This window comes from Amphiura filiformis, chromosome 4 (assembly GCF_039555335.1).
Source record: "Amphiura filiformis chromosome 4, Afil_fr2py, whole genome shotgun sequence".
In the NCBI taxonomy this organism is placed as follows: Eukaryota; Metazoa; Echinodermata; class Ophiuroidea; order Amphilepidida; family Amphiuridae; genus Amphiura; species Amphiura filiformis.
This window is the reverse complement of record NC_092631.1, coordinates 4,107,165-4,127,334: the sequence shown is the minus strand read 5'-3', so window position 1 is coordinate 4,127,334 and position 20,170 is coordinate 4,107,165. Positions and strand designations below refer to the sequence as shown.

The 20,170-nt window shown below is 39.7% G+C and overlaps 1 protein-coding gene across 1 annotated transcript; it reads left to right on the top strand.

The window, feature by feature from the left end:
• Positions 1-6,252: 6,252 nt before the first annotated feature.
• Positions 6,253-19,632, top strand: LOC140150480 (electron transfer flavoprotein subunit alpha, mitochondrial-like). Its single transcript, XM_072172505.1, has 9 exons — positions 6,253-6,389; positions 9,611-9,760; positions 11,365-11,529; positions 11,970-12,069; positions 13,759-13,869; positions 15,469-15,573; positions 16,537-16,688; positions 17,395-17,541; positions 19,267-19,632. Exons 1-9 carry the CDS (start codon positions 6,345-6,347, stop codon positions 19,303-19,305), a joined length of 1,014 nt encoding a protein of 337 aa, XP_072028606.1. The 5' UTR covers positions 6,253-6,344; the 3' UTR covers positions 19,306-19,632.
• The last annotated feature ends 538 nt before the right edge of the window (positions 19,633-20,170 follow it).

The window sequence follows — 20,170 nt, the reverse complement described above, 5'->3', positions numbered from 1 at the left end:
CGACAAATAAAGTTTATTTTAACGCTCGAATGCCCCGCTACGCTCGCCACTTTCGCTGTGTAAACAGAAATCGATACTTGGTGAGAAAAGCCGATATCGTTGCTAGGGAGTTGCGAATGTCATCAAAAATGCGCAGCCAGATTGGCCCGGGGGAACTCAATACCTAAAATGTATTTTACTCTCGAAATCGCCTAAATATGATAAAAAGCAGACAAGTTGAGTTGTTTTTAGCATGAAATTATAAACAATTTAAATTAAATGTCAAACAAATCTTACTTTATATTCTAACTATTAAAAATTAGGCATAATTTTGTATTTTTAAATGTAGGCCTACTGCTGCTGCGTATGAGTAGGACTCCCCCGGGTGAGTCTGCGACTGCGGCGCACAGATTCTTGAGTGATCGATACTCTTGATTGATTGACTTGTAAGGGAACAAACCAACAGTTCGATGTCTTGAACAAAAGTTAAATGGAGGGGGGGGGTGGATTTGTAAAAAAAAACTAGTAAAATATTGGTCAAAGTTGATCTTTCAATTCGGTTTGGCATTTTTAACATTTCACACTTACGTTGGCATGGGGTAGGGCCCTATAATAATTTTAGAGGGTAGGGGCTAGCCCAGAAAAAAAATGTGTGATTTTTTTTTTGCATCAGCTCCCCCGCCCGTTACAATTTATACAAGTGTTTGTGAATGGAAAGATTTGTTTGCTTTCATGGTAAAGAACTTTTTAGCAAATTTTCGCCCAACTATTCAAACTAAACCCTGCACAGTGTCGACTTCCTATTCGATAAATATAAATTTAATACTCCGTTGGTGAGCGACGGGCGACTGGTATTTCACCGAACGCAAGAAAAGGAGTTCTATCTGATTGGCTAGCAATCGATCGCTTACGGGTCGCTTAGTAGTCAACTACAAACTCAAAACTGAGCATCGTATTCAATTCGATTGAAATCGATATTCTATTATTGCCGTAGATAAAGAGAGTGATAGGGTGTCAATAATGTACATTGTATTGCAGCTGGATTTTACATGCATTCTTTTATATAAATTTTTTCTCAAAGAGTTGAATATGATCAAAATTTTTACTCAGGATTTCAAATTTTTTACCCGCAAATTGCAGTTAAACATATCCACAGCAAAATACCGGTCCTCACTAATTAGTGTATTTAATTTCCAGTTAGTGTATTTAAGATAAAACCTGACAACAAATAAAATTTTCTTGCAATAGAAATATCATATGGGATACTGATATGGTAGGCCGCAACCGCCACAACGTGGAGCTGCTACGCGTAGCTGACTTTTTGCTCCGTGGAGCCAAATTGACCAATCATGATCATGTTAGAGTTTTTCATTACTCGGAGGTAAAACTGACTAATTAAGTACGACTTACTCATTACGTGAAGCGAATTTATTCATTAAGAATTTGCCAGACGAGCGTCACGTAGTTGCAAGATATCCTCGGTCACGAAAGTTATGATTCAAAAAGTAGTTTATGAAAAGTACGAACTGACTTATTATTAAGATGGACATGCACTCATAAGAAACTCATACAGTATTGTACATAACTATATAGCTAGGCAGAGTGGTGGTAAACTATGCACACAGTTCTGCGATCTGCAGTGTATCGCCGGAGCTAATTTGTATAACTTATGCGGTGTCCCTGCGAATTCGACCTTCAGCAAACTGCAAACCAGTTCGGATTTACTTTAAATACTAGTAGTAGGCCATACATACTGTAGTTACTGTCCGTTTTCCTATACACAATACTCAGTGCGCTCACCATTGACGCGTGACCTCTACAAATAGTGTATATGTTAGAAGTATAGGCCATTGCCTAGTTGACGCCACTACTGTGTAAAAAATAACCGACCAATATTTAAAGTATTCTCTGAAATTCTAGAAAATATAGTTTTGTAACATGTCCTAAATTTTAGCTAATTTAGGTGTTTGGAAATATTGGTACTTTTGTACCAAAAAATATGAAGAAATTATTTCTAAACCGTGTTAAGTCATTAAGCTTCTCATTTTCAAGAACGCTGGTTAACAATAAGCAGACTATTGTCTCATTTCGTAAACAAAAGCCCACAGTATTGTTACCTTGCGTTCGCTTTATAATCGTTCACCCAACTGAAACTATAATACCAGCTCATTGCTCATTGCACAGGTAAAACAGGCACAAGTGCAATGTGTATTTAACCAGAGAAGATCTGATGTAACATAGTTGAGCCGTTTTCATTGAGTGTTATCTTGGTTTAATAGCTTTTAATAGGGTTTAAGTCCTTCAAAGGTCGTGGTGAGTTCTACTGTAGACATGACTGCATCATGATTATTTATAAGTCAACAACATTCAACAATATGATCACCGTGATAGTATGAGAGTATCAGTACCGTGGGTGTCAGTGATCCTGGCCTGACACAGTAGACAAACAAACAAACAAACACGCCACGCACATGACACATGCATGCAAGGTAACATTGACTATACACTAATCAAACAATGGTATTGATCCTGTACAACTGGTCGTGGTTTATTTACAATCGATTCATTTAAAATCCCCATAGTAAACATTAATTGCATCCACTGGCTCCGCGTAATGAAAAGATCTAACATGATTGGTCAATTTAGCTTCGCGAAGCGAAAAGTAAGCTACGCGTAGCAGCTCCACGTTGTGGCGGTTACGGCCAGCCATATATTGATCATGCGAAAATCGTAAAACATAGAATAGAAACAGTGTGGCAGGCGCTCAAAATCTCAAATTGTATGCTTAGCCTGAGTTGCACGGCCTATCTCGAATAAAATCACCATGCGTAGTTGTTGAAAAACGTGAGGATTCATCGTACTACAGGGTGTATCAAAATGATTGGTACCCATCAATTTTGATGTTTATTGAAAGGCCTGACTCTTCCAAATACAACACTGGATGCCCTTGAAATGTCCAGAATGTATAATTTATGACTTGTTTTAAAATTAATCTGCAAATTATATGGATCTTATGTTGAATTTTAATGTGTCAGGCTCATCCATTATCAATGAAAACTGATGGGTACCAATCATTTTGATACAGCTTGTATCACGGCAATTTTTAACACGAAGATATAGGGATGATGACGGTGTGCCCTGTTCTACGGGCCCGACCGACCCAGATTTTGAACAAATTGGGAAAAAAATTTCTTGTACAAATGAATGCTGACCCAAATTTCAGAAATTTCAGGAACAATTTTTTTTTTGTATTTTCTCAAAGTGCAAGTTATTTACAGATTTTGGTGATTTTTGGGTCATTTCCCAAAAAAAAAAAAAAAAATGGGCCGACCGACCGACCCTACGGTACTCGTTCCACCCATAGAACAGGGTTTCTTTTTTTCGTCGCCTTACCAAAAATAGGTCTAAATAGTTGTTAATTAGAAATTAATCAATTGAAAATTGAATTTCAAATGGACCACTTAGGGGCTGTTCAATAATTATGAGCCCCCAGGGGGGATAAAATTTCCAAATGGCTAGCCAAAATCACTTGCCCCCCCTCTCAGCCCACCAAAATCGCTTGCCCCCTCTCGGCCCGCCAAAAATCTTTGCCCCCCCCTGCACATGCCAAAATTGGGGGGGTTTCTAAGCCTTTAGCGTTTTATTTAAAAGGTGCCCCAAGAATGTGTGTCAAAATCCCCCCTTCTCGGCTTGCCAAAATTGTTTGCCCCCCCTTTGGCTCGCCAAAATTTCTTCCCACCCCCCCCTAATTTTACCCTCCCCCAGGGCTCTTAATTAATGAACCCTGGCTGGGGAGGGTAATTTTTTTGGAGGTGGGGTGGAGATATTTTTTTTAGGGGAGCATGCAATTTTTGGCACGTTTATACGGCCGGCCGGCCTATCTTAGACCACTAAAAAGGTATGCCAAATAGCTCCAAATTGGGAACTCAAAAAAGGGTGGGGTTTTGGCAGGCCGGGAGGGGTGAAATTTTGGCATGCCAAGAGGGGGAAAGGCAATTTTTGGCACGCCACTTCAGTACCAATACACTCACTGTACTAATTTCACACTTTTCGGTTATGCTCATTTTTCAGCAAATTTCCCTAAGTATGATTGAGTAAATTAGTAAAATTGACCGTGTGGATGGCCGTTTCCATAGAAAATGTCTTCTCTTTGAATTCTCTTCTTAAAGAAGACCGTAGACCTGTTAGGCCTATAAACTTTTGCAATGCAAGAAATTGCTAAAAATGGTGAAAAGGGTGATTTTTGGCCAATATGACCAAATCACTAAAAACGTGAATTTTATGCCTAAGAATTTCAAGAGGTCATAAGACAAAAACCATAGGTCACAGAAAAATTTTGTGATTGTCTTTTTTAGGTTTTTTTTGATAAAATATCCATCTTAGTAATTATTGATACAGGCCTAGACCCTTTTTCCATGTAAAAATTATATTTTTTGGTCAAAACTGCACAAAAAACACCAAAACTGCACAAAAAACACCAAAACTGCACAAAAAACACCAAAAATGGCATTTTTACCCATTATATTTATTGAATTACGGTGATATTTAATAATTTTGTTCATTATTAAATATCTATCTGTCAATGACATGTATTCTGCATACTAAAACGGTTTCTACTCCATTTAATTTGAAAGAAATAACTAGCTAAAATGTCACATTTTGGGGTAAAAAATGCCAAAAATCCTTAAATTGTGCGACCGATGCCATGGAAACGGAACGCACGGGTTACAAATTTGACACTGAACATGGCAGAAAGGATATAAGGATTCTCAGACTCTTCTGAACATTGCCCATTAAACATCTGTCCAACGATGCAGAAATTTCATGGGGCTGCACTCAGGCCTACACTTGTAAAGACAGAGGATACAAATGTGAAATATTGGTTTTCGGACAGCCTAATTTTTTTGGAATTAAAAAAATATCTTGTTTTGCTAAATAAAACATAGCAATCCTAATCCTTAAGTTATTTCTAACTGGCAACAAAGCTGATTTTTTTTTTTTTTTTTTTTTTTTTTTTGCTATTTGAGATTTTGAGGATGGGCCACTATTAAAATGCAATTTTGAATGTTTTTTTTTTTTTTTAAATTTTGAAGTCAAAATACTTGTCCCAAGTCTATAAAGCACTCAATGCATAGCTGCGAGTACAGAGAGTTGGCTCATAATTTTAATGTTTTATGTTATCTTAATACTAATTACGGCGTGTCCGTCCGTCCGTCCGTCCTCTGTCCGCTATCTCGCGTTCGCGTCACAGCGTTTCGCTGCTCACGCGGTGCACTATTCGCGCGTCCGCGCGTTTAGCGTTCACGCGGTGCACTATCGCGTGCTTTCGCGGTGCGCTATCGCGAGTATCAACGGGAGTGTGCGCGGAGTACAGTGCGCGCATCGGAAAAACATTACAGTGTGACTAACAGGTGCATCTCATCGGACCAATAGGCCTATTTTCAAGACAGGATTAACATTTTTGGCCTTTTGGTATATCAATGACCCAGTGGCGTAACTAGGGTTGGGGGCCCCCGGGGCAAGAAACAAAATTGGCGCCCTAGCCCCCGAGAATATCTTACGCGGGCAGTAGGACTAAGGATACATAATGCCCGCCCATCCTTAACAATTGCGCGCGAAATTTTTGACAAATATGGCCTATACACTCATTAATTTTGGTTGAATACGGTATCGGTCTAAAATGTTCTGATGAAATGTTGTGATGAAATGCGCGCAAAACGCACAAAAATTTTGACTTTCATCGCTTGAAGGGGCCCAGAATCGATGCTGAATAAGTCAATTTGCCGCCCCCCTAAATGGCGCCCGGGGCATGTTGCCCCCCCTGCCCCCCCCCCCGTAGTTACCCCACTGCAATGACCCCTTTTTTAAAGCCAATTTTGGTATATGAATGGGTCCTTTTTTCAGAATTTTTTCAATTTTTTTTCGAAAAATAGCCCCAATCTAGCCAAAATTTTGAAATTTTCCAAAAAGTTTTGGGAAAATTAGTAAAACATTTTGACTTTTGGTATATCATTGGGTCAAAATTTCTTCCCCGGGAAGCTGCATTTTTCTAGAATCGGGACTCGGGTAAGCTTGTGGTGGGCTTATGTCCCGGGCTTAAATGTCCCACATGCATATAATATTATGTGGTTCCTGCGTGAGTTTTTGCTGGAGGAATCTATCTGTGTATTCGCATTGTAAAAGGTCACAGTCAAGGTTCCGGTTCTGACAACTGCCTGACTCTGAGTTCAATATCCGGTCGGCGTGCGCCGTGGAGGTCAGGGCTGGTGGTGAGGGTCAGTTACGTAGAGAAAAATTTTGCAGCTACATAACGCTGGCAAAAGTTTGTGTTTTATACAGAAAGAAAATATCTGTGAAGACCAAAGATGTTTGGACTAATATCCAGACCGACAAGGCGACTTGCCCAAACGGTAAGAAGAAAAATCGCAGTGTCATGAGTGTTGCACAAGTTGTGAATGGTGAACAAAATAATTTTTGTTATAAGCTTACTGAATTGATCATGATGATTGATGCATACACACCAATCTATCATTAATTATATAATACGGTACATGTACTTGGCGTAGCGTGGGTCATCACATGGGGGGGGGGGGGAGCAGGCAGGTCTGATGGGGGGCACAAGCCATTTTTCAGGCAATTTTCCTAGGCTGGTCTATGGATTTTTAAAAATTTCAGATCGATTGGGGGAACATGCCCCCCCCCGTGCCCGCTATGACGCTACGCCACTGATATGCTATACCAGCTAGCTATTTCACGGGCTATTTCCAATGAATTAACTCGGACTCTGCACTGAACACCAAGGCTCCCGCTGGGCGCGAATTCTTGCGTCCAGACGCATTTTGTATTGCTGGATGCAATGTTCAACAAATTTCATCAACCCGTTGCGTCCAGTCGGACGCAAGTTGATTCAGCCCAAAAATGAGTGATTATAAGCTTACCGTACCAACTTCATCATCATAAAAATCACGAAAATTATGTTAACTGATCACTCCTAATTCTCCTAATAAAGCTTAATTAATATTCATAGCCAATGGACCAATCAGTAAACGAGTTTTTAACCTTTCATATTTAACCACTCCCATTTTGCAACACTTCCGGGTCACCAGTCAATGAATGAAAATTGTTACGGCAGCGAGACGTGATAAGCTTTCAAATCCCACGAGAGCAAAAATACAACTTTCTGAACTATCGTACATTGTCAGCAAGTTTGCATTCACGTAATTTGTTATTGACAATATTAATATTTAGATAAACGTTCATAAAATCTCATCAGGAATCTGAAAGGAAATAGTCAAATATTTGCATCAAACTGCGATGCAATACCGGCAATCGGGCTTTGTAAAATTGTATTCCTGTTGCCCAACACATTAACATACATGTACAGACGCACAAAAAATTTGTGGGACGCACATTTCCCGACCAGGTTTTACAGTTGTGCGTCCGATCGGACGCAGAGTTTTTGAAGGCTAGCGGGAGCCTTGCTGAACACTGCTTTTTGCTGTCTAAAGTTAAAGAAACGAGATGGGAGAGAAGATGAACACATGAACAAAGCAGAAGTCACTGTACTTGGTACCCCAAGGTTTTGAACTTCATAATAAAAAATAATAATATTTTGCAGACATTGCAGTACCGTAATTGAGTAAAGTAAACCTTTGTTGACGAGCGCGTACTACCGTGATGTTGCTACAGGCTAGTCAGAGAGAGACAACGCATTTGGCGCAAAGTTCATTCCTAAATAGGGGGGGCAAAGATTTTTTGGCACATGTATGTCAAAAGGGGAGGTCAAAAAGAATATTTGGCATGTCATCAGGAGAGGAAGACTTTTTGGCATGACCAAAAATGGTGGGGGAGGGGGTAGGGAGGCAATTTTTGCCAGGGCATAAGGAAGCACCACCCTAGAGGTAGGCCTACATCAGGGTTCGATTTAGAAAATAAAATGTACATGCACAACTCCGATTTTTCCTCAAAATGGGCCAAATAACACAAAATTTTGCATGCACAGGCAAAATTCTACATGCACAGAGCCAAAGTTACATGCATTTGTGCATGTAAAACCCCTCTAAATCGAACCGTGGCCTACATGTTTGCACAGCCCATTAATGGGGTCATACAGTAGTTCCAATAACTGGAACTCACAGCTCCGACCGTGAGTTCCAAGGAGCTACATGTACGTGAATGTGTCGCCGCGATTTAGCGTGCACACATCACCATATTCACATGTACATAGTCGTGGAGTGGACTTTTCGCTGCTCATAAAAATCATTCAAAAATCATGTTTTTAAATATTTCTTTGGACAAAAGCTGATGCGTAGAATAAGTTGAGCAATCACAGATGACAGCCCTCGAATTAAGGATCTGAAGGGGCACAACAACTTTTTTAGGGCAAGTTGGAAATTGTCTTTGGATTTTCACTGAAAAGGCAAGGCAGCACAACAGTTTGTAATATTTCAAGAGGTCATCATGGCAACTGTTGAAAATTTGAGAAGGGCACCAAGGCAAAGTGAACAAAACACACACAAACATAGATAATTTTATAAATGAAGGGGCAGGGCTGGGGCACCGACGCAACTTCATTAGAGGGCACGCAAGTGACTGCCTTGGGTAAAGGACATATTTTGAGGGCATTACGGCAGTGGGGATGGGCACCCACGGCAAAATGCTGTGGGTTAATTCGAGGGCTGACAGATGACATACAGCAGTGACACAGGTGGCGGCGCGCGCGCCACATGTGGCGCACCGTGGCTTCCTGAGTGGCGCGCGGCGCCGTTTAGATTTAAAAAATAAATAAATAAACAATGCGATTCCCATGTTATCCTTGTAAAGACATGCTAAAATAGTACAAAATGTCGCACCAAATGGCGTCATTTGCACCTCAAATTTTAAAAAATCGGTGCTTCACAGGGGGGAAACCCCCCTCTGACTCCCCCGGCGACTTCGCAGCCATTGAGTGGCGCTTTGCAGTTTTTTTTAAATTTCATGTGGCGCTTCAACAAATCTATTTGAGGAAGCCTGGGCTACACTGATGCAAACTTGCCAAAATAAAAGCCTGGAGGCACTTTACGGGAGTACCTACAACTTGAGAACAAGTCCTCAAACGTTCGAAATTTGTAGTTACTACAACTAGGTCATTCAGTGTCATGAAGGTAGCATGAAATCAACAAATGTGTTGAGAAATCCTTTAATGGGTACCCTCAGTCTCCCATGCGTTAACTTTTAATGAGAATTGTATTATGAACTTTGTACATGTATGTTTATGAATTTTCTTCAATATGTTTTGACAAGTTGACAGTGAATGTTCTATTCTGTATATTGTTGGATGTTGGGCATTATGGGCAATTGTTTCTTTCCCGAAGTTGTAATTCTGTGTTTTGGATCACAATGATTGGAGATGTTTATTCCCAATTTTGCAGGGCCCCATGTTAGACCAGCTATTAGCTGAATTGGGCTACCCTGGATAAATATGAATAAAATAAATAAATTTAAATGTGAACTGAATTCTGCATCCTTCACGAGGCTTTGCAACAGTGCAGAATTTCGGCGGATGTTTGATGGTAATTTTGCATCACTGGATAGTAAAAGGCATACAATTGTAGATTTTATTTCTTTTGTTTTATTTATTTTCCTCAAACAGATTGCATGTGCGAGTCGTAACAGCAGCACATTAGTGGTAGCAGAACACAACAATGACCAACTGACTCCCATCACATTGAGCGCTGTCAACGCTGCATCCAAAATTGGTGGTGAGGTATCATGTCTTGTTGCTGGGACAGAGTGTAGTAAGGTAGGTATATACCATACTGGAACGCAGTGCTGTACAGTGCAAGAACTGATTGAGGAGCCATTGCAACTGCTGAAAGAAAATGGTTTAATTCTAATTTCGATTTTAAGTTTTTTAGGCTTACTTCCATTTCCAGTTCCATGACCTTACTTAACACTCACTAGTACTACTAGCTTCACAAAATAACTGTTGGATTCCCTGATTTCATTGTTTCATCCTCCTAGCCTTCTCCTTGTTCCCAAAAAGTTCATCAACTACAAAGTTCTTTTTTACTTTGACACCATCTTGAGTACTTAAAAACAATCAAAACTTGACCTATCCTATTCTATTTGCTGGCAATTAAAAGCTTCAACAGCTGGTCGTAAATTGGCTCCTGGGATTGAAGGTTTAGTCGCATCAGAAAAAATCTAGTCGCCAATGCGACTAAAATGGTTGCACCGTACAGCACTGCTGTAAGAGGTAAGATTAGGCCGTATAAAATTAATGTTTTGGTTCTCGTCCAGAGGATTTTTATGAATTGATGAGGGAGGGAAGGAGGTTTTTTTTTTTCAATGTAAAATTAGCATTGTTAGTAGTTTTCGGTCTTTTCCAACAGTGCTCGAGGAAACGATGAGGCCTTTTTTTTTTCAAATGTGAGATTCTGAGGGACAAACCCCCTAGAGTACCCAAAAAGACTTGGAAGTGGTCATTGTTCTCTAATAAACTTAAATATGTATGAAGATTTCATATAAATCATTCCAAAGTCTAAAAAAATTGACAAATCTAAAAAAAAAAGTCTGACAAATCCCAGCTATTTGAGGAGGGAGGGGACGAGAACCAAAACATTAATTTTATACATTGATGAGACAATCTCAATCAATGTAAGCATAATGTAACGTAATTGTGCTTGCTCCGTAAGCATGTGGTTTTGCGTAGTACGCTCAACGCAAATAGCTGTGCTGACCCAAGTAGCTCGCATGATCGAGAATTAGTTATTTTGCGTATCTATACCAAACTTGGGGTGAGTCAAAGTATAGTGATTTTGATTTCTACAAGTATGTATATACCGTATTCATTCCAATAAGCGCTCAGGGCGCTTAACAAAGTCATTTTGGGTGGGCGCTTATTTTTTACCTGGTTTTTAGTCATCAATCACCGTCTGAAAGTATTTAGTTACTCTCAGTTAGTGCGCCCTCATATGTGTCTTAATTTAATATTATATTGAAAAAATGTTTTTGAGGGCGCACTATAAAGATGGCGCTGCCGCTACTGGGCAAAAAAATACTGAATTTGAGACAGAATTAGCTCAAACTTGGCCTTTTAAAGGCATTTGCAAGTGGTTATTGTGAAGTATTTTTAATATCTATACATCTGCACACTATGAAATAGCGTCATAATTTAATTTTGGTGAACATTTTGGATACTTTTGATGCTCAATTTCCCTCATGCATGCATGTAAAATCATTCGACAGGTAAGCTTACTGGAAGTATTTTGACAACATTAGATGGGCGGTTAATAATTACATATTGTGTTTGTTGCAAAGTCGCTGGGTGGGCGCTTATTGGGGCATGGGCGCTTATTGGAACGAATACGGTACTATTAATTTTCTCATTTCATCTCATCTCAGGTTGTAGAAGAGCTAAGCAAGGTTTCCGGTATCACTAAGATCCTGGTAGCAGACAATGAAGCCTACAAGGGATTTCTACCAGAAGCTATAACACCGCTTTTACTAGCCACACAGAAGCAATTTAATTTCACACATATAACAGCAGGTGCTACAGCATTTGGAAAGGTAAGCCAATTAAACATGTAAATTTCGATGGTCAGTGTAAAAGCTTTAAAAAAAAATTGTCAAGCTTTGTTAGCAACCGTTGATACCTTGTTGCTTCTTTTGGATTCTCGTTGTGAAAGCCTCTCAACTTATATTTAAAAATAACAATATAAGCGTACTGAATTTAGGAGGAATTACATGTGTGCATCATTGCATATGTCAATTATTCAGAGACATTATGGGTTTAGATATGTATTTAGCGCACCCTAAATCAGATATACCTTCCTGTGCAAGGATGAAAATTGCACAAATCAACTGCTCAGTGCCAGAAGTGGGTAAGTGCAATAGCTATTGCACTTACCACCTTCTGGCACTGAGCAGTCGAAATGTCAACTTGAAAAGGTTATTTAACTCTGTGTAAGACTAACACATTGTTATTATTTCTCTTTTGTGTTGCGTAGTCGCTGTTACCAAGGTTAGCAGCCAAACTAGATGTTGCTCCTATTTCTGATATTATTGGTATTGAAGATGCAGAGACATTTGTTAGAACTATTTATGCAGGTAGGTTAATCCAAAGAGATTATATATAAATACCCAAAGAGTACTGATTCAAGTTTACCTTTGTGTAATGCATGCGCGTATTTTGGGTGGGGCTTTAGGCGCCAGCCCCGGGTAAAAAGCAAGGGGCGGCGGAAGAAGAAGGTGGGCAAAAACAAGGGCAACAAAAACGAAGGGGCGGCAAAAAGAATTAGTAAATAAAAAAGGGTGGAAGATTTTGACTATACATCAAAATGTGCTGCTTTTAGGGCGCTTAGCGCCTGAAACCCTTTTTATCTTTTTTTTTTTTCTCTTCACTTTTTCAAACGACCGAGAAAAAAATTGGGTCAACCTTTTCGGGCTGTTGAGGAAGGGGGCGGCAAAATTGAATTTTCTTCAGCCCCCGGGGTTGGGGCGGCCATGGTACGCCACTGTAATGCAAAGGTAAATCCGCTCTATTGGTTTGTCGCTCATGGAGGGCAAATAGTGTACCTCCGATAATTTGCATCTTTAAGGTTAGCAACTATTTTAAACTGTTGCGATTTGGTAGTTCACAGCATCTTGCGAATGGTAGTGAGCTTTGGCAAAATTGCATTGATCATTTCATAGCGAGTGTGTAGAAGAATCCAAATATCACAGATATACTTTTGTAGGTCCTGTGGTTCTTGAGTTATGTTGTAAAGAGTGCTGAAACAACAACCTTTTTGTAAAACGTGCATAACTCGTTAACAACAATAAATCAAGCAAATTTTCAAAGTATATGATTTGTATAATGAACTGTTGCAAAACATCAAAGTGTTATTTTTCAATAATACACTAAGCCAAAAAAAGAAACTTATAATTTTTCACAAGGTCGTATCTTAAAATCCTGTCCATCAAAATTAACCAAAATTACACACATGATTGCCTCAATACTCCACTCAAAACACATGTCAATAACCAAGCAGTTGTCCAACTGACACAATAGCAAAATGCACTGATATGGAACAGCTTCCTGGACCACATTCACAGCCCTATTGACACCCAGCAAACGAAATCTGTGAGAACGGCATCTTGAATCACATGTCACAAACTTACCAGGATCATCATGTCACATGTCCAAACAAATAATGAAGTCCTTTAGTAACGGGTATGTCCACCGTGCGCTTGCACGCATGATGTGCACCTGCTTCTCATGCTTCCAACCAAGTTCCTGATGATATCCTGAGGAAGATTGCCCATGCTTCCCGTTACTAACTTCATTATTTGTTTGGACATGTGACATGATGATCCTGGTAAGTTTGTTTCGACTCTCTTTAATGTTTTTAACTTAATGTTGTTAAAATTGTTGGCTGTACCTGTGATTCAAGATCATTCTCACAGATTTCTTTTGCTAGGTGCCAATAGGGCTGTGAATGTGGTCCAGGAAGTTGTTCCATGTCAGTGCATTTAGCGGTTGTGTCAGTTGGCCAACTGATTGGTTGCTGACATGTGTTTAGAGTAGAGTATTGAGGCAATCCTGTGTGTAATTTTAGTTAATTTTGATGGACAGGATTTTAAGATATGACCTTGTGAAAAATTATAAGTTTCTTTTTTGGCTTAGTGTATATTGATTTAGACAATGAAAATCGATTTTTCTGGTTGCTCCATGGATGAACTGTAAGACTTTTTCTAGACGTTCCACCATAATCTGTTCCTCTGTATTCAGTATTCTGTTGTAAATTCCATTTACAGGTAACGCCATTGCCACAGTACGTTCCAAGGATGCAATCAAGGTGTTTAGTGTAAGGGGGACATCTTTTGAGCCTTCAGCAGCAGAAGGTGGCTCAGCTACATCAGAAGCAGGTAAGGGACTGGTCACATATTAAGTTACAATTACAGGCAACGCCATTGCCACAGTACGCTCCAAGGATGCAATCAAGGTGTTTAGTGTAATGGGGACATCTTTTGAGCCTGCAGCAGCAGAAGGTGGCTCAGCTGCATCAGAAGCAGGTAAGGGACAGGTCACATATTAAGTTACAATTACAGGTAACGCCATTGCCACAGTTCGTTCCAAGGATGCAATCAAGGTGTTTAGTGTAAGGGGGACATCTTTTGAGCCTTCAGCAGCAGAAGGTGGCTCAGCTGCATCAGAAGCAGGTAAGGGACAGGTCACATATTAAGTTACAATTACAGGTAACGCCATTGCCACAGTTCGTTCCAAGGATGCAATCAAGGTGTTTAGTGTAAGGGGGACATCTTTTGAGCCTTCAGCAGCAGAAGGTGGCTCAGCTGCATCAGAAGCAGGTAAGGGACTGGTCACATATTAAGTTACAATTACAGGTAACGCCATTGCCACAGTACGTTCCAAGGATGCAATCAAGGTGTTTAGTGTAAGGGGGACATCTTTTGAGCCTTCAGCAGCAGAAGGTGGCTCAGCTGCATCAGAAGCAGGTAAGGGACTGGTCACATATTAAGTTACAATTACAGGTAACGCCATTGCTAAAGTACGTTCCAAGGATGCAATCAAGGTGTTTAGTGTAAGGGGGACATCTTTTGAGCCTTCAGCAGCAGAAGGTGGCTCAGCTGCATCAGAAGCAGGTAAGGGACTGGTCACATTATTGATGCTCTTGACTCTTTCCATGGATTTGCCATCTTGCCATCAAAACAATCTTCCCCTTTGCACTTTACAAGCGTACATGGTAATTTAAGCATCTGCTTGATAGGAGTATGCACACAACACGGACTTTGCTGGTGGAACCATGTTTTAAGATGATTGTGTAAGGGTCAATAGGGTGTAGTCTTGGACCTTTATTGCTAGGGAAAATAGTTAGTTGTTATAGTGTTTTAAAGTAAGTCATGACATGAGTCTTGTGATTACTCAACCAGTATAGTACAGAAATTGTTAGTACACTCTATGATATCTGTATCACTTCCTTGATCCAAGACTTCTCAAATATAGAGAGGTTCAAGTGCCAAATGATGTCCAATAATTGGTTTTGCTTAAAATGTAATGAAGGTTAAACCTGTAACCTCAAAATAGAGGCTGTCAGCCTTTCGCCATCTTGTGGGTACAAATGATCTGTGTGTTCATGTGTCGGACACTACGCGCAGGGCGCAGCTTGCCACGCAGCTGTTATCGCACATCGCACATGATTTTGCTGCTCATGCATGGAGATCGAACAACCATCACAGCGTGTACCCACAAGATGGCGGCATATGACGTCACGCTGACGGCCTCTATATGTTTAATGTAATACTGTTTTCATAAACATGCTAATTTATTACAATTCATGGGAATATATGTTTTGTAAAATAAAATATTTAGCCGAGCGACAGACTGTTCATTGGTCATCATATGGTACTGGAAACACATAAACATTTTTGTTCAGCCTTATGTTATGGACATTGATATGATTCTGTCTAAAATACACTGGCGTTGACTCATATTACTGATATTTTCAGCCCCTGAATCAGGAGTTAGCAATGACCAGTCATCATGGGTTGGTCAGGCCTTGACCAAGAGTGACCGTCCTGAGCTGACCAGTGCCGATGCTGTCATATCAGGAGGTAAGTCTGAAATGAGAGTCAGTATGCAAGATGCATGTGTAATTAGGTGAAGTAAAATCATGCCACTGTTTTTCCATGAAGTAAAATCAAGTTAGGCTTTGAAATAGCTATGAAGGATGATCTAATTTATCTTTATCCCTAGATCATGCCTACTTATTGTCCATCATAATACAAATTTTGTTACCAGTGTAAACCAATTTCTTTCTCAAAGACTCTGTGTGAGATAAAGGGGTTGAAATATGTTTTTTTGTAAGCCAACATGCAAGTGGGTTGTCCCAATTATTCTCATGATAATCTATAGGGCTTCAAATGCACATTTTTAGGTTGTCCGAAGGGAGACCTTATGGCACACACCGACATCGCCCGGTTAATAATTACATTACACAGCAGAGACATTGAAATGAATACCCGGGATCGATACATGTGAATGTGCTATGCACAATTTGATATTCAGACAATAAATCTTTGGATACCAGGGTAGAAAATGGTGAATATCTCCCGTAATTTATTTAGTCTAAAGAAGCCAGATTTTGTTCCTTGCACTTGAATATATGTGTTGAACAGATATGATAGTCGTTAGCTTGCGTCTTGAGAAAGAAGCTTGCGTCTTGAACTCAAAAACTTACAAAAATTCTGATTTTATATGTGCCGAACTATAGCGCAGCGTATAGGTTGGCTCCACTCACTCGTGGAAGCAGTCTATACATGCTCACTCACACACAGAGAGGTCGATTACCAGGCTATTGTCAGTAGCCTTAGTCGGATGTCCCTCGGCTCATTATGCGTCTCAAAGGTCGGAACAAAATGGCCATGCGTGGCTGTGGATTCAACCTACCATGGCGATTTCTGCCATGAAGATATCGAGGGGATGACACTGTGTGGCAGGAGCATTCATTCATTGTGGCCCTACTTCCTTTAATACACATTTTCCTTATTTAATTTATCACACTGTTGATTTTCCAGGTCGAGGTATGAAGAATGGCGAGAACTTCCAGCTGCTGTACGATCTTGCTGATCACATGAATGCTGCTGTAGGAGCCTCCCGTGCTGCTGTCGATGCTGGATTTGTCCCTAATGACATGCAGGTTGGACAGACTGGAAAGATTGTGGCACCAGTAAGTGTGGGATTTCATCCATTATTTTCAAATTCAGTGGCAGTACCAAATTTGGGGGTGGGGGTGTAGGCTACCAAATTTTAGGAGAGTGAATTGGGGAAAGCACAAATCAATCTAAACATTTGTCTACAATTTGTCATTTTCCCCCTAAAATGGTTCATTTTCATAGTTTCTTACTTTGACTGGGGGAAGGGGGGCAAAGTCGAAAGAGTGGGCGCTCCACCGATATGTTGCCTGACCAACGATCAAGTTGCATGTAAAGTTAAGCTGTTCTGGGGTTCTATGTATATCCTAACCAGCTTATAATTGGCAAGAATTATTCAGTTTTTGTTACTGCGCAATTCAATTAAGTCCCAACTTACGCCCGCGTAAATTCACAAAAGAGCGCATCAGTCACACAGTACGCAAAGTGCAGTTGGCGTAGGTGCTGCGCCCAGCTGTGTGTACGCCATTCTATATCAATCCACAAAGCTATGAGTCCCGCCTATTAGGAGCTGATAAGAGTATAGTGCAGTAATTATAATGATGATGCTGATGAATCAGTTGTGTTGAATCATACATGTGTGTCAGATACATTGCTAAGTTTATCCTTTATGGAAGGTTAGGTTTTCAGCCATTTAAGGAAGAACATTTCCACAATATTGTCTGGTAATCTACAATATTTATCACTTTTTAAAGCAAATGTCTTCATTATGTTTCATTTCAGCAAGTATACATAGCAGTAGGCATTTCAGGTGCCATTCAGCATCTGGCTGGTATGAAGGATAGCAAAGTTATTGTTGCAATAAATAAAGACCCAGAGGCTCCCATCTTCCAAGTTGCCGACTATGGACTAGTGGCTGATTTGTTTAAGGTAAGATGCTTTAACTTCACAATAGTATTGTGATAAGTATCATATGTAAGGTACAAGCTGAGTCAAAAAGAAGTAAACTCATGTTTGAGGGGCTGTTACTCGAGATCTGTAAGGAATCTGCTAAAAATGAAAATACCACTGAAAAGAGCAAATTCTACCCGTCTAAATAAAAAAAAAAATTAAGAATTGTTGCAATTGCTCACAGCAAACTCAAGTTATACTCATTTGAATACAACCACCCATTTTTGTAGCTGCACACGGTTTCACTTCCCAAGCAGGGACCTACCTATTATATTGATTGGTAAGGCGCGATATTCAAATGCAAATAAAGTTCTGTGGCAGGTGTGGTTTCGATCAACAATTCCTACATGTTAAAGGGCTCTTTTCAATATGAATTTTACCTCATTGCACTGCATTATAATTAAACGGGCCAAATGACAACATGGCACCACAATTTACCGCACAGAAGCGCACGTTTCTGTCGACGAAGTATCATGAAACTAAGAGTTCCACTGAAGTTCAGCGTCTTTTTCGTCTCCAATTTCCTACACCTAACCGGGTTTCATGTAAGGGAGCACTATATAAGAATATGAACAAGCTCAATGTGCATGGGACACTAAGGAACAGACAACAGGAAGCTTCAGGCAGACCACGAACTGTAAGATCACAAGTGAACATTGCTAGAGTTAGACATGCGTTATCAGCTCAATCCTTTACCCAACATTTCCCAATCAAGCTTGTGCCGGATCGTTCGTAAAGACTTGAATTGGTATCCCTACAACCTATAGTACCGTCATGGACTTTGTTGAATATTAATTAAAAACAAAAGTTGTCTTTTCAACAATAAATCCTGTTAACACTTTCCTGATTCGTCGAAATTGAAATGGATGGAAATCAATCAGCCGTGTGCAGCTACAAAAATGGGTGTTTGTATTCAAATGAGTATAACTTTAGTTTTCTGTGAGCAATTGCAACAATTCTTTTTATTATTTAGACGTGTAGAATTTGCTCTTTCCAGTGGTACTTTTATTTTTAGCAGATTGCTTGCAAATCTTGAGTTACAGCCCCTCAAACATGCGTTTACTTCTTTTTGACTCAGCCTGTACGATAGCAAATAAAAGGCATCTGTCCCCAATACTCGAAGTAGAATAATAACAACTTAAAACTAACCTTATCCGAGTGGTTTGGATGGAGGTACATTATGTGTAGTTTGCAAGCACCCTGCTCCAGGTTAGACATCGAAGATGTGGGAATGTGTGGGGTTCAGGAGAGCAGTAGTGTGAGGTTGATATAACACTGATTGGATCATCTGATTTTTTTTCCTCCACTCTTAAATAGCGAGAACCAATCGGAGCAAATGTTAGAAAAATGTGAACCATGCATTGATTGTGTATAATGCAATGAATTCATAGAGGTGCACTGTACATACTACACACAATGCTTTTGGACGCATTCATTTTCTTGCGGATTGATGCATTTGTATTTTACTCTGTATTTTCCAACATTTTTAGTGACAATTTTGATGTGACAATGTCGATGACGATGTTTAGTGATAATTTTGACGATGTTGATGCATCTAATTTTGCACTCCTTCCTGTGGGGATCAATATCTCAGTATGTGTGCATTATTTTTGCCCAATTTCACTTGCAATAAGTGATACACATTTATCAATCTATGATTAAGATTCCTTTCACTCACTTCCATTTTGTTTTTTCTCTATACAGGCTGTTCCAGAGATGACTGCAATATTGGACAAGCAGTAGATGTTGAACTGTGATTCATATGATTGAAATACTGGACTTATGAGAGGAGGGGAATTTTTGCCTAGGACAAAAATACAGATTTTGTATACATGTATATGCAAAACATTTGATTTTAACTAAAGATGAATTTTAAATGATATTGAATGGACAATATTTTGACATAATGAAACATGATTATTAGATTGTGGGCATGTGACAGATTTCATATTAATGTTTATGATACATATTGTCAGTCTGCCTTGAAGGAGGGAATATTGAAATAAGCTGTTGCATTGACACAGACAATAATTATACATAATTTAGTGTGGAAATGTGTAGCACCAAAAATCAGTATTTTGTATAGAATTATCAATAATCTGCACAGCACTTTGTCTTAAATGTTGAGCATTGTCTGAAATGTTGGACATACACACATATTTCGCTGGTTGCATTAACCTGACCATGCGAAGCAAATATACACATATACAAGGGCAGTTTGTGGGTACGCTTGGGGCGCAACTACGTAAAAGTACTGATGTCACTGCCAAACTCCAGGTGAACAGATATATAAAAATAATAAATGGTTATGCCCTGCAGAGACCTTCTTACGTATAAATTCCACAAAGCCCCATTCCAGGGTTACTTAAGCTGGCAATATTCCCATACCCACATTTGACTTCCTGTATCATGCTCAAATTTATGTTCACAGATGAGAGTGGGTACTCTGCAATAGTGCATGATGGGATACTGGGAAAAAGTACATTATGAGCGATGCTGACACTGGATTATATCTTTCATTGTGGGATAGCATTATAAACTGCAATTGACCTTTTCAGTAAATCCCATAAGCCTTTGTAGGTAGACCCCTGGTGTCATCATCATAACG

Excerpts from the sequence above, each read along its gene's own strand:
- LOC140150480 (XM_072172505.1), top strand. The coding sequence starts at position 6,345 with ATGTTTGGACTAATATCCAGACCGACAAGGCGACTTGCCCAAACG. Across the intron at positions 9,761-11,364 it reads CTGGGACAGAGTGTAGTAAG|GTTGTAGAAGAGCTAAGCAA; the intron begins GTAGGTATATAC and ends ATCTCATCTCAG. Across the intron at positions 15,574-16,536 it reads CGATGCTGTCATATCAGGAG|GTCGAGGTATGAAGAATGGC; the intron begins GTAAGTCTGAAA and ends TTGATTTTCCAG.